The 14698-nt window shown below is 42.6% G+C and overlaps 2 protein-coding genes across 9 annotated transcripts in view; one reads left to right on the top strand and one right to left on the bottom strand.

Moving 5' to 3' along the window:
* Positions 1-14698, top strand: part of MYLK (myosin light chain kinase) — a 179492-nt gene that overhangs the window by 96903 nt on the left and 67891 nt on the right. For 7 of the 8 annotated variants that reach the window (XM_081005126.1, XM_081005127.1, XM_081005125.1 and 4 more), the window contains 3 exons: positions 4108-4248; positions 5726-5923; positions 9700-9946. In XM_081005126.1, the coding sequence (XP_080861252.1) occupies positions 4108-4248; positions 5726-5923; positions 9700-9946 (586 nt within the window). The remainder of the gene's footprint in view (positions 1-4107; positions 4249-5725; positions 5924-9699; positions 9947-14698) is intronic. The other variant, XM_081005124.1, reaches the window with a different exon arrangement.
* On the bottom strand, positions 9988-12860 carry LOC308463276 (uncharacterized protein; the record flags this gene model as incomplete). Its single annotated transcript, XM_080981525.1, has 3 exons — positions 11465-12860; positions 10377-11131; positions 9988-10014 (listed from the first exon to the last, which is right to left on the bottom strand). Exons 1-3 carry the CDS (start codon positions 12780-12782, stop codon positions 9988-9990), a joined length of 2100 nt encoding a protein of 699 aa, XP_080837651.1. The 5' UTR covers positions 12783-12860.

Here is a 14698-nt window from a genome sequence, read left to right as displayed (position 1 = left end):
TAGATGGAACAGAAGGGGCTATGCAGTCATCTGGTAGGCTAAGCATGCAAGGGCCCTTTGAAGGGCTTTTGTGGAAATATGTGAGATGAACTTTGTACAGTGATGATAATTAGGATTTATAAGAATTCCTAAGAACATAAGAAGAATATGTCTGGATTAGGCCAAGGGCCCATCTAGTCCAGGTTTCTTGTTCTCACAGTGGTCAACCAGGTGGCCATGGGAAGCCTTCAAGGAGGACCTGAGTGCAACAGCAACTCTCCCTACTGGTGAGTTCAAAACATCTAGGCAGCTTCTTGGTGTCGCTTCTTGGACTATGGTAGTGGAAAGAATGGGTTGCATCTACTGTTGGTCCTATTCAGAGTAGACCAATTGAAAATAAAGGACATGAATGAGCTTGGTTCGTTGATTTCAGAGGGTCTACTCTGAATATAACATAGTTGAATAGAGCCCATTTCCTCTGCCACCCACCCTGTAAACAGAAAGTCCATCATCAGTAGGTTCTGTGGGTAGATTAACCATTTAGTTAATCATGACAACAGCAATGTTTTGTGGATTGGCTACTAGTTAAATGTGTGATATGTGGGTGATTTGCACTTTGACTCAGAGTGCTAATTACACCATGAAATGCCCTTCAAAAGTAAAATAAATACCAGAAAATTGAATAGTTTCTCCCCTCCCCCCCATAAGTTTATTGTTTTATTTTTACTCTTCTACTGTGAAAAATGCACACTGTAAGTGTTAGGCTAAGTAAAAAAAGGTGTATTTACACTGGATATTTGAATGGGGAGGAAGGCTGTGTGGTCATGTTCATGCATTCCTTTTTGTTTTGATTCCCAGAGGGATTTTGTTGTTGTTGTTTAGTATAGACCACGGGAATCTTGGAGTTAGCACATGAGTCAGTTTCCTTTCAGCTGGGCATTTTCTTGGTGATACTACTTACACTTCTGGTTTTGTAGCAAACATCAAACTGAAGGTCCTGGGAAACTTTAGTGTAAGTCATGCTGTTAGGTCAATTAAGATTGAATGCAGGCTGCTTTTTCTGTGCATGATGAGCCTCACTTCCAAACGTGGAAACCTGTTTTTAGGAGGAAGCACTTGAAAACTTTAATCTCTGTGGAGCTCATCCGTGAAGCATAGTTTGTCTGACTTGCAGTGATAATGCCCACAAATGAAGTGCTGGACCTCTTCATTCAGATCCAAGTTACTGCATTATATAAAATGAAATGTTGTGTGGAAATTAATTGTGAATGTGTGCCTTTATTATTTTTTTTAAAAAGGATATGGGATTTTAGAATTTCCTTTTTTCTCTTTTCTAATCTCTCAAGCTAAGCATGGCTCTTTTTAGACCAGTAATTGGAAGTGCTGCTTCTCATTTCCCCCATTTGAAATCTGAATCTTGTGTCATTGCAGCTTTTGAAAGATCTGAAGGGATAGGATTAAAACCAGAAGGAAGACATGCATGTACAAATCATTGAGTTTTTTTGTGTCAGTAAGAATATACCAACTGCATGATGTGGAATTTAATAAAAGCCAATGGGAGCTTTTTCTACTAGTCTTTTGGCGTTGGTTACATAATTTTACCAAGTTCTGTGTATGTTTAGAGCTTTGGAAGTGTTTTATACATGTCTGAAGTTAGTGGTGCTTACACCCAGGAAACTGGGTTTGGGTTTGCTGTCCCTCAACTCAGAGTAGCTGATGTTAAGTAGTCCTTCAGTTTTCTGTTCTTTGAAACCTAGATTGTGTTACAGTGAGATTAAGATTCTGTTACTGATCTAGAGATTTGGATCAAATCTTCTTGCTGGCCCTTCATATAACCATGTCTAGATATGAATAAGAGGATAATTTAATCCTCAAAGCATTTTTGATGGCATGTATCCCACTTAATTAAAAAGAGAAAGTTATGGACATATCCATTAATGAGAAGAGTTTCATACAGGGCATAGTTGGGAAACTGCTAGTAGGAATATTCCCATGTTAATACATCCGAGACAGACTAAGGAATAATGACAAATGGTTAGTGGAAACATACTTTTTTCATAAATCAGAGAGGATCTTTGTTTTGGTAGCAGAAGAGACGACTAAGAGCCTTGTAGTATCTTTAATGACTATATATTGTGGCATTAGGTGTATGAAATAGTTGCCTGAATGGGGTAGGTATATAGATTCTGAATAAATAAGAAAGAGGTAAAATGTGTTATTGCATTAAGTGATCTCAAAATGTTAAGAAGTTGTGCAGAAGTTGTGTTTTCCCTTTTGTTCAGTACAATAAGACTGAATAACCTATGGTACAGGTGTTTTATCTGTCAATCAGCTTAAAGCTGTTCATTATAAAATTGTCTTAAGTAAGTTGCATTATTGCATGTATGTTTATAATAGCACTCATTGAGTACATATCTGTTAACATGCTCTTATCAGAAGCTTTTAAAAGCCTCATTTTTCATGTTTCGTTACTTTCTTTTCAAGTAGACCATGTCTGGAATTCATATTTTTTCAACCTTAACATCAGTTAAAGATTAGAACCAAATTGACCTAATAATGCAATTTAGCTCTTCTGATTGGGAATTTTAAACCTCCTGTCAGGGAACTGCCATCGGAAGGAAGGGAAGTGAAAGGGCTCACACAGGTTGGGAGAGACTCAGCAGCTGAAGAGGGAACCAGTAGGGGGAGAGGAGCTGAGCTGAGGGAAAGGGAGCTGGAGGGATGGCTCAGAGACACTTCCAGCGAAAACAGTGGGGAGGTTTCAGGACCTCCTGTAGGGACACCCACTCCTCGCCGGAAACTGTCACGCAGAGAGTCCAGAAGACGTGTTTCCGTTAAGGAGCTTTTATGTTGGAAGCGATTCCGAAAGCAACCACTGTCGGAATCTGCCAGCGACTGACGGAGCCATGTTTAAGGGGCTCCGTTACAGACAGAGGTTGGCAAACTTGACCAAACTCTGAGGGACTAGGATTTTACACACAAGCAGCTCATCGTCCCATCACACCTCCCTCCCCCTCATAATGTGAATATAGTTAGTGTTAAGGAAGAGTATTATGCAATCAAGGAAACATTTTCTTAAGTATTTGTGGGGCTTGCTATTGCTCTATGTAGGATTGTGTTCTAAAGGCTGTAGATTTGGGTTAGCCCTCCACTTCCCTCCTTCCTGTTACTACAAAATAAAAAGGAGCTGGCGAAAGCATTCGATTTCAGCCAGAGACCACAGGCAACCTTGCTTCCTGAACGGGATTTGCATGATCATGCTGGTGTGGGTGGGTGTCCCATCCTGTCCCACCCCCCACCCGCCATGCCACAGCAATCATGACTATTGTAGTTTTCTGAGAGCAACTTTCTTTGTTGTGGCTGTTCATATTATAAGTACATACTCACAAGGCACAATCCTATGATTCCTGAGTGATTGTCTCAGGGGGAAACAGGATATTTCAGGTCTCTCCTAGCTGAAGGTGGCGAGAGAGGTCCTTCCTTGAAAAGGGAACTCTAACCTTGGAATCCTCCTACCTGCGGCTTCCAAAAGGTCTGCAGCTAGTGCTTCTCCTACTTTGAGATGACAAAAACTAGATGTGCTGGGGATTTGCTAGGAATGTCCTGGAAGAGGTTGTGGATCCACAGAATCCAAATCATTTTGTTTCACTGATGTGCCCCTGGAGCAGTGGTATTGTATATTTCCCTCCTATACTTCTCAATGGAAGTAAAAAGCTTTGGTAAATAAAACTGTTGTAAAAGGCCTAATAAAAAGGGAAAAGCTACACCCTCTTTAAAAAAATCCTCCCACCCTCCCGTTTTCTCTCTCTCTTTCCCACATTATTCGAATTTAAGGCAAAAAAATTAAGTATGAGAGAAATAGATACACAGCTTTAGTCAAGATTGCATTTTTTTAAAAAATCAACAAAGAATTTTCAACAGAAAAATATGTTAGGGGGCTGTTTTCTGTTTCAGAAAGAAAACCCTCTGTTTCATAAAACTGCCTCTTGCTGCTGAATCAACAATAGCAATGGACTTTTTTTCATTGGAAATGGTCCCTGTCCCATTCCGTTTTTGTTCCAGTTAAAAAGCAGTTTATTACTTTGTACAAGTCTTTCCTAATTTGAACTGTTGTCTTGTTTGTTCAAGCAGAAAAGAAGAGCAGAAATAAACCTCAAAGAGCACATCCTGCCCCAGTCAACAAAACCTTCCCTCCAATCTTCCTAAAAGGCCTAAGTGACCTCAAGGTGATGGATGGAAGCCAAGTGATTATGACAGTAGAAGTTTCGGGTAAGAGCCAGTGCTTATTAATGGATCATAGTCACCTGTTTTGAGGTTTGACAAGGCTACTTTAACCCAGCAGTTTCTCCTCTTGGTTTCTAGGCACTTTTTTATATCCCAGTTTTTCCTTCTAACGTTTGGAAAGTCAACATTTAGGGAGGCTTGTCCTGGTCAGGAAATTTCATGCATATCTTCAAGAAATTTGCTTATTTTAAACATATTTTGCTCTTAACCCATCCTAAGACTTCAAAGATTAGGCAGACAATAGGGTCCTTTCAGACAATATGTTTTGTGTGGCTGGGGTTTTAATTTTAGTTTGCACTGGGGCATTATCTGCCACATATGGTATGTTTTAAGGCCAGTGCTGTAACCCACCCACAGCCCAGTGGAAAGTACAAAAAAAATCCGTATAAACCCTTCTTCCATCTGCATGGAACAGATAGAGTTTAAAGAAAGTGCAGTGGATGGTATTTCCAGCCACTGTCTGCGGAGTGGGGAAGAGTCATTTAAAATGTGTAAAAAGGAGGCTATAGAGAAATCTTTATCTGGAATTTATTACATCTGGTGTGCTTTGGAAAACCAGAATTGTGGATGTCTTTATGTAGGTGCATGTGCGACTGCAGAGGAAGTGGAAGGGTTTTTTTTTGGTGGGGGGAATATCATTGTTTACCATGGGGCTGTAAAGTAGGCTAGAATCTGACAATTCCATAGTGAGGAAAGCACAAAAAAGAGACTACATGCTACTTCTGCATATGCTATTATATAGATTTTGCTGCGGACATTTCCATAAGAAGGGCAGGACTGCAATATGTGCATCACCCCTTCTGAAGGACAGATTTGCATAAGATTTGCATAAATTAATGTACATGGATAGATGCAAATTTAGAAATAAATATTATAATGTAAATAAAAATAACAATACAGAGGGACGGAGAATCTGTTGTCAGGTGAGCTGTGTGCCTGCTCAGCCTGCTGTCTGGATGCAGACTGAGAATGGACTACTTCAGGGCTCCTCCCTTCATGGGATTCTTTATCGATACTCAGCAGCTGGACTGGACAACCCTTCAAATAGAGGACACCATCAAATAGTGGACTGTCCTCTCACTGATCTTTCAATAGAGGACTGCCTCCTGTAAAGAAGTACACATGGCCATCCTAGTATGGGGAAAGTAGAGCCGAGGATAAGAGATGAAAGATGGTGCAGAGACTTGTGGCTCCAGGATTCACAGGAAAGCATAGGCCAGCAGGAGGGTGGTTAAATAGCTAAACCTAAGTGCCATTATATGCAATATGCCCTCAGTGTAATTTTGAGCTACCTGAATGTAGCTGAGAATAGGTCTATTTTAAAAACCTATGCAAAAGGAAGTCAAAGTGAGTTGTTTGTTCCTCCTTATCTCATGACTGCAGTTGGCCTAGTAGAATAGCTCGCACGCTTCCGTTGTTGCTTATGGTTTATCTCAAAGCCTTGTGTTTTGTTGTGGCTCAGCTAACCCGCCTCCTGAAATAATTTGGCTGCACAATGGGAAAGAAATCCAGGAAACGGAGGATTTTCATTTTGAGAAGAAGGGGAATGAATATAGCCTGTATATCCAGGAGGTATTCCCTGAGGATACTGGAAAGTACACCTGTGAGGCTTGGAATGACTTAGGAGAAATTCAGACTGAAGCAACACTAACTGTACAAGGTAATCATTCTTTTCTGTCCTTCTCAGCATTATTTAGCATTTGTGACAGCGACACAGGAAAGCATTCTGCTGTACCCGATGAATGACAGTTTCAAAGAGAGAGGAGAGAATTCAAACTTTCCCCTTGTGGTTTCATTTTCTGCATAACTTTCTCAAGAATTCTGCGTATTTAAAAATCTACTCTAATCTCCAAACCAGGAAAAGTATAGCAGAGTATAAAATCAGAATATAAGGATGTATGTAAAGGTTGTAGATTGCGTCTGCAAAAATTTTGGAAAGCTAGGCACATGAGTGTCAATAATAAGCCAGGGATAAGACAATAAATGACTGTTATCTTCAGTACCAGAGACTGCATACCTCTGAATTTCATTTGCTGGGGAGCATGAGGAGAAAATTGCTATTATGCTTGTGTCCTGCCTGTGGTAGGCCACTGTGAGAACAGGATGATGGACTAGATGTGCCCTTGGTCTGATCCAGCCACACTTTTCTTACACTTCAAGAAACTTAGCAGACTGTCAATAATTAATATGGCATTTTAAGATCAAGTTACAGTCTGCATTCATCTGTATCACTGTTATGTCTCTACCTTGTGGATCCTCTCCTTTGTGGATAAAGTAACAATATAGATAGATGGATGGATGGATAGATGATAGGGTGGGGAGTAACACAGTATTATTGGAGGTGTTCAATTTCACCATGGTTGACAGGATCAAGTATTTCTTTAGGCTTTAAAGTTTAAAATTTCTGGAAATCTGCTTGGCCCAGCTTATACCGAAACAGCCTTGATATTATCGTAAGTGAGCATGAGGAACTAATCCAAAAGGGAAGTGTAGCCAAGCCACTAAGGAGCACAATGAGTGATTGCCATGAATTTTTTGTGGACAGAAAAATGCAGATAGGGAAACCAAAGCAATCTCTACATCAGTATCAGAGGGGAAAGAAGAGTTAAAAGGAGTGCTCGGTAAGGTAACTGCACGGATGATGCTTGTTGGAAATAATTTATTTATAAAAATATTTATAGACCACTATATCACCATACTATATTTTTGTAAGGAAAAATGTCGTCACATTGCAGTTCATGTGGCTGCTGATACATGGCCATGGCGACTGCACCATGAGGACAGAACAGCAGGCAGGAGGTGGAGGCAGATAGGTGAGCAAGCAGGGACAAGCGGAAGGTAACTGGAGGCAGGCAGATGAGTGTGGCTCACACTTTACAAGCCTTCCTGCTCTCCTCCAGGGGCTGCCACTGGTTGGTTTGGAAGCTAGTGTGCGAATGAGCAGGTGAGCAGAGTGAGTGGGGTAGGCCACCACCAACAGAAAGAAGTGTGCTTTTCTCCTCTTCTTTCCCAACCCCCTTGCCCGTGGCATCAGTGAAAGGGGGTCTTGGGGCAAGCTATGAGAAGAGTTGGGAGCTTGGGGTAAACGATGGGAGGATGAGGATTAGCAGTGCCTTTGTTGTATTCATATTGTCACCTGCTTGAAACATTTTAATTTAGTCATTTTTTTTTTATGCAAACAGGTTATCTGTGTTTTAACTTTTTTTTTAGCTACTGCCATTTTTTAACATTTTCTGAACATCTTTAAATTTTCTGAACATCTTTAAATATGTTTTTACTGTTTTATTTCATATTTTTGTAAATCACTTAGAGGATTTTTTTTACAATCAAGTAGTATGTAAATTTTCTTAGACACAATGGAAATAAAAATTGGTCTAAAGGCGAATATATTGTTCTTTACTGTCCCTATACTAGAGGCCATGCAATAATTCTGTTAAATGGCACTTAAATTCATGTTGTTTTTCTTCCTAACTTAAACTTTGGACCCTTGGAAAACTTGTTCAGAAGCCAGACATTCTTCTGGCTTTTATTGCCAGGATCATAAAAATAGTGGATATCTGCAAATACAAACAAGCCCTTAAAAGAAGGCTGATTCTCTCTAGATAAATCTCCCTGTTATGGCTGTACTCACTAGTAGAAGAAAGGGAGATACCCTTAGCTAAGGCCCCAAGCTTTATTTCCCTCCATTGACTTAATTATGTGTAATCCCAAATAGTTTTTGCTTCAGTGTTGTGAGTTGCTGTTCAGAACTTAAGGTGCCTATGTTTGATTTTCATAACATTTCAGATGTTGACTTTTCCCATTCCTTAGTTCCTCTGAATATAAGAAAGGAACCAGCAACCTGAAGATTAACAGTATTAAGATTCTGAAATGGAGAGTTTAACCCTTTGGATATTCCCAAGATGGTAGTGGAAAGTAATTCAAATGAGGATAGCAATTCTGGTCTTTTGACATAGGTGTTCTCTACTGGTGGTCAACCTTTGAAAGCACAGACAAGAAGGCAGAATTTCTAAATGAATTATTTACTACAATTAAAGTCAATCTGCTCAAATCCATGGTGGCTGTCAAATCTAAGACATGTTCACCTACTTTCACTATTCTTATGGTGACACTTTTCTCTCCATTCAGAGTCAGATTAATTTTATACAACCACTGTGGTCATGGCCAGCAGGTGGGTCCATCTCCTTTGCCTGAAAGGAAGAAAAAATGGAGAAAGGAAGAAAAAGGAAAGAAGGAAATGTTCATGTGCATAAGAATTTCTATTTTTTTTTTTTTTTACTGAACTCATTGTGTTTCTACCTTAGTAATTCTAACAGGTGCACTCCTGAACAACTAGTTTCAGTCATGGCCCAATATGATGTTCTGCAATAGTGTGAGAGAGTCAAATTGGTGTTCAAATGCTGATGAGACTTTGCTGAGCCAGATGGATCCTGGTCTCAGATCCATCAAGGCTTAATGTTGTTTGGGTTAGAATGGCTACCAGAGTTTCCAATGTTGGTTTGGGAGGGGAAGAACTTTGATTCTGGACTTGCACTACCAGCACATGCTAGGTTGGATGTGCTAGACTATGACTTTATGCACATAGGATAGCTCTCTCTCTGGATGATGAAGCACCTGTGCTGTGTACAAAAGAAGAAATGATGTAAATTAATGTGATGTAAATACAGTAAATTAATGTGAATCCTAAGATAGTAACTTCAGGTTGAATTAATCCACTTAGCTGTTTATATTTTGAATCACACCCACCTCTATTACCGTATTTTTTGCACCATAACACTCACTTTTTTCCTCCTAAAAAGTAAGGGGAAATGTCTGTGCATGTTATGGAGGGAATGCCTACGGGTGGCATGCCTACGGATTTTCCTCCTCTAAAAACTACGTGCGTGTTATGGTCGGGTGTGTGTTATAGAGTGAAAAATACGGTACTTCTTTCAGCTTTTTCTTTTTTCTTTATTTTTTTTATAAGACATTTATTAGGATTTTTTAAAATATTACAATAAAAAATGAAAAAGAAAAAACATACAAAATAAAAATGATTAAAAACACTCAGATTTTCCATTGCTTATTTTTCTTTAGCTTGTTTCCCGGACCTCCTCATACCTCCCTTTTTTGTATTCCAGTTCAATTTGTTGGTTCAGCAAATCCTTACCCTCTTTATTTATCCTAATCTTTGGTCTTAAAATAATAACATTAAATTTTTACCTCTTAATAACCCCTTTTTCATATTCCCTTAAAGCATTACAGCTAGAAACCACTTAATTTCTATCCAACATCATTCTAACATTCATTAATTTTACAGTATTTCTGTAGATAATCTTTGAACTTCTTCCAATCTTCTTCCACCGACTCTTTTCCCTGGTCTCGGATTCTGCCAGTCATTTCTGCCAGTTCCATATAATCCATCAGCTTCATCTTTTTTCTTTATTTTTCTTCCAGAGCCTCAGGATGGCATTCAGCCATGGTTCATTAGCAAGCCAAGATCAGTGATAGCAGAAGCTGGGCAGAATGTCCTTATTTCCTGTGCCATTGCTGGAGATCCTTTCCCCATGGTTCATTGGTTCAAAGATGGGCAGGAAGTGATGCCAGGAGCAGGATGTGAATTCCTGCAAAATGAAGACATCTTCACATTGATTATAAGGAATGTACAGCCTTCTCATATTGGGCAGTACGAAATACAACTCAGGTACGTCAAGTGCAAAGTTATACGGTGCTAAACAGATTTATTTATGCATGCATGCCATTTCTAGGCCACTTAAGGTAAAGGTAAAGGGACCCCTGACCATTAGGTCCAGTCGTGACCGACTCTGGGGTTGCGGCGCTCATCTCGCTTTATTGACCGAGGGAGCCGGCGTACAGTTTCCGGGTGATGTGGCCAGCATAACTAAGCTGCTTCTGGCAAACCAGAGCAGCGCACGGAAACGCCGTTTACCTTCCCGCTGTAGCGGTACCTAATAATAATAATAATAATAATAATAATAATAATAATTTATTATTTGTGGTTTCCCCAGCCACTCTGGGCGGCTTCCATAGAAACCAAAAATACACTAAAATATCACACATTAAAAACTTCCCTGAACAGGGCTGCCTTAAGATGTCTTCTGAATGTCAAATGCCAGGTAGTTATTTATCGCTTTGACATCTGATGGGAGGGCGTTCCACAGGGCGGGTGCCACTACCGAGAAGGCCCTCTGCCTGGTTCCCTGTAGCTTTGCTTCTTGCAATGAGGGAACCGCCAGAAGGCCCTCGGCGCTGGACCTCAGCGTCCGGGCAGAACGATGGGGGTGGAGACGCTCCTTCAGGTATACTGGGCCGAGGCCGTTTAGGGCTTTAAAGGTCAACACCAGCACTTTGAATTGTTCTCGGAAACGTACTGGGAGCCAATGTAGGTCTTTCAAGACCGGTGTTATGTGGTCTCGGCGGCTGCCCCCAGTCACCAGTCTAGCTGCCGCATTCTGGATTAGTTGTAGTTTCTGAGTCACCTTCAAAGGTAGCCCCACATAGAGCGCATTGCAGTAGTCCAAGCGGGAGATAACTAGAGCATGCACCACTCTGGCGAGACAGTCCGCGGGCAGGTAGGGTCTCAGCCTGCGTACCAGGTGGAGTTGGTAGACAGCTGCCCTGGATACAGAATTGACCTGCGCCTCCATGGACAGCTGTGAGTCCAAAATGACTCCCAGGCTGTGCACCTGGTCCTTCAGGGGCACAGTTACCCTATTCAGGACCAGGGAGTTCTCCACACCAGCCCGCCTCCTGTCCCCCAAAAACAGTACTTCTGTCTTGTCAGGATTCAACTTCAATCCATTAGCCGCCATCCATCCTCCAACCGCCTCCAGGCACTCACACAGGACCTTCACCGCCTTCACTGGTTCTGATTTGAAAGAAAGGTAGAGCTGGGTATCATCCACATATTGATGAACACCCAGCCCAAACCTCCTGATGATCTCTCCCAGCAGCTTCATGTAGATGTTAAAAAGCATGGGGGAGAGGACGGAACCCTGAGACACCCCACAAGTGAGGGCCCAGGGGTCTGAACACTCATCCCCCACTACCACTTTCTGAACACGGCCCAGGAGGAAGGAGCGAAACCACTGTATAACAGTGCCCCCAGCTCCCAGCCCCTCTAGACGGTCCAGAAGGATGTTAAGGTCGATTGTATCAAAGGCCGCTGAGAGATCCAGCAGAACTAGGAAACAACTCTCACCTTTGTCCCTAGCTCGCCGGAGATCATCAACCAGCGCGACCAAGGCAGTTTCAGTCCCATGATGAGGCCTGAATCCCGATTGGAAGGGATCCAAATGGTCCGCATCCTCCAGGCATGCCTGGAGTTGTTCAGCAACCATGCGCTCAATCACCTTGCCCAAGAATGGAAGATTTGAGACTGGGCGATAGTTGGCCATACTGGCCGGGTCTAAAGATGGTTTTTTAAGAAGCGGTTTAATGACCACCTCTTTCAGCGGATCTGGGAATGTTCCCTCACAGAGGGAAGCATTCACCACCCCGCAGAGCCCATCGCCCAGCCCTTCCTGGCTTGCTTTTATTAGCCAGGATGGGCAACGATCAAGGAGACAGGTGGTTGGTTTCACACGTCCAAGCAGCCTGTCCACACCCTCGGGGGTAACGGATTGCAATTGATTCCATGCAACTTGACCAGACAGAGCTCTGGCACTCTCCTGCCCCAGCCCTGCTCCCATGGTGGTGTCTAGCTCCTTCCGAATATGAGTGATTTTATCTGCAAAAAACTTTGCAAAATCGTTGCAGGAGATCTTGGGGTCTTTACAAGGCCCCGGTGGTAAAGGTGGTTCCATTAAATTGCGAACCACCTGAAAGAGTCTCCTGCTACTATTTTCTGCAGATGCAATAGAGGCGGTGAAGAAAGTCTTCTTTGCCGTCGCTATCGCCACTTGGTAGGCTCGACGTTGAGCTCTAACCTGTGTCCGGTCAGATTCGGAGTGAGTTTTCTGCCACCGACGCTCTAGCCGTCTCAGCGATTGTTTCATCGCCCTCAGCTCCAAAGAAAACCACAGGGCTGTCCGGGCTCCATGCAATTGGAGAGGGCGCTTCGGAGCCAGACAGTCGATAGCCCTGGTTAACTCCGCATTCCAGCGGGTCACCAGGGAATCAGCTGAAAGGCCATCAACATGGGATAAAGCATCCCCTACCACTCTCTGGAAACCATTTGGATCCATTAAGTGGCGGGGGCGGACCATCCGAATTGGTCCCACCTCCCTGCAGAGGGGAAGGGTCGCAGAGAAGTCCAGTTGCACCAGGAAGTGATCTGACCATGGCACTTCTTTTGTTTCACTTTTATTTAGTGTCAGATCACCCACGTCACTAGAGGTGAACACCAGGTCTAAGGCATGTCCATGACTATCAGTTGGGCCAAACTTATTCAGGGACAGCCCCATGGAGGCCATGCTTTCCACGAAGTCCCGAGCAGCCCCTTGTAAGGTCGTGTCGGCATGGATGTTAAAATCCCCTAGGACAACCAAACTAGGTGATTCCAGGAGAAAATCTGCCATGACCTGAAGCAGCTTGGGCAGGGAATCCTTGGTGCAGCGGGGAGGTCGGTACACCAAAAGGAATCCTGTACTGCCCCTATTGCCCAACTTCCAGAACATGCACTCAGAAAACTGGATCTTCCCAGTAGGACGCCTGGTGCAAGCTAGTGACTTCCTAAAAATCACAGCAACCCCCCCTCCCCGCCCACATGACCTGGGTTGCTGTGCGTAAGAGAAACCTGGTGGGCAAGCAGCGGCAAGGACAGGCCCATCTGCTTCCTCCAACCAGGTCTCTGTCACACATGCCAGGTCAAATCCTCCATCCACAATCAGGTCGTGGATGGCAGTGGTTTTATTCATCATTGACCTGGCATTACACAGCAACACCTTCAGGTCATGTGGGTTTCCCCTGTTGATTCCAGTATCCATCCGGTCAAGGCCAGACCCGGAGGTAGGGATAGTCTTCAAACAACGACTAAACCTGCCTCCTCGGTAATGACATGGTTATCTACTTGGACTTTGACATCCTTTCATACTGCTAGGTTGGCAGGAGCAGGGACCGAGCAACGGGAGCTCACCCCGTCGCGGGGATTCGAACAGCCGACCTTCTGATCGGCAAGTCCTAGGCTCTGTTGTTTAACCCACAGCGCCACCCGCGTCATTCACATTTATAAGTTGTGTACATGAAATGTAGTCCTAAATGTGAACTATAATACATTTTAATAATTTATTAATGAATGGTTATTTTCACCTTCCCAGAGCATGCATAAGTAGTCATGGAAATTGACATTGTGGGCATTATGTTTATATTTGTAGCAGCCATTGGGATGTTTAGCCCAGGCTTGCTATGTTGCAAGCATTTCGCAGTTGCTGCCTTTTCATACCCTGCTTTTCACATTGGCCTGCTTTCAGTGGATCTTTAAGGCTCAAACTACACAGAATGTGGGGTTATTTGTTTTTATTCTTCTGCTCCCCATTCCTTTATTACAAATGAAAATCAGGCAGTCATTTTTTTCTGGTGAGAGTAACTTTCCAAAGTGGCATTTTAACCCTCAGTGACAGAAATACAGGTAAAGATGTGATCTCTTGCCTTCCCCCCTGCAGGTGAAAAACCTTTGGGTAGGAGATTTTGTCTTGAAAATAAGAAGCGAGGAAAGGGTTAAATGGCTGTGTGTGCTCCCCCCCCCCCCTTAATTCTGCTCTGGCTTGCAGACTGTCTAGGCTGATTTTATTTTATTTTTTAAACTCAGGGTAGGGGGAAAGCCATGCATAACATTGTTGTGCGTGATAGTAGGTGGCTCAAACTGGGCATTCTGCCCTGGTAATTTCCCATAATACAAACAGGGGGATTCGCTGCTTCACAAAATTGTTTGAAATGTTTATGGACTGCAGGTCAAAAATTTGTTTTTATATACTTCTTTTGGCATGGACAGACTTTAGGCTTGCAGACCTGGCTTCATTTTTTTTTTAAACTGGAACCCTGACGTTCACCAACCAGTGCCATGAGCAGAGTAGTGGATCAAGGAGCAGAGCCAGTTATTTACCACTCTTCATGAGCCATTCCCTGGGATGACTTGAATATATAACTGCAAATCTACATCTGAGTTAGAATCCTTGAACTGTAGTAACAGCCTGTCCTTTTGTGGGGAGGGGGAAAGCAGTTTTTGTTGTTGCTGTTGTTAAAGTTTGAGAGTCAGAAATCTTTGAAAAGCTACTGCAAATCATCTAGAAATCTAATAGATCCCAGTCTGCCTTCTGACCACCCCTAATTCATTGGTATAGCGTGGAAAGAACTCTGTCCTGTTTGCAAAAGCCTATCAAAGCAGTTTATAGTATTTACAGCATTTATTTGCCCACATATGGATCCACTCACCACTTTTGTAGGATTTGAATTTAGGTATGTTCTTTAAACATTGTGTCAACTTAAATGTTTTTGA

The sequence above is a fragment of the Podarcis pityusensis genome, assembly GCF_964106645.2.
Source record: "Podarcis pityusensis genome assembly, chromosome: 1".
In the NCBI taxonomy this organism is placed as follows: Eukaryota; Metazoa; Chordata; class Lepidosauria; order Squamata; family Lacertidae; genus Podarcis; species Podarcis pityusensis.
Note: the sequence above shows the minus strand (reverse complement) of the source record. Positions and strands in the feature narration are given on the sequence as shown.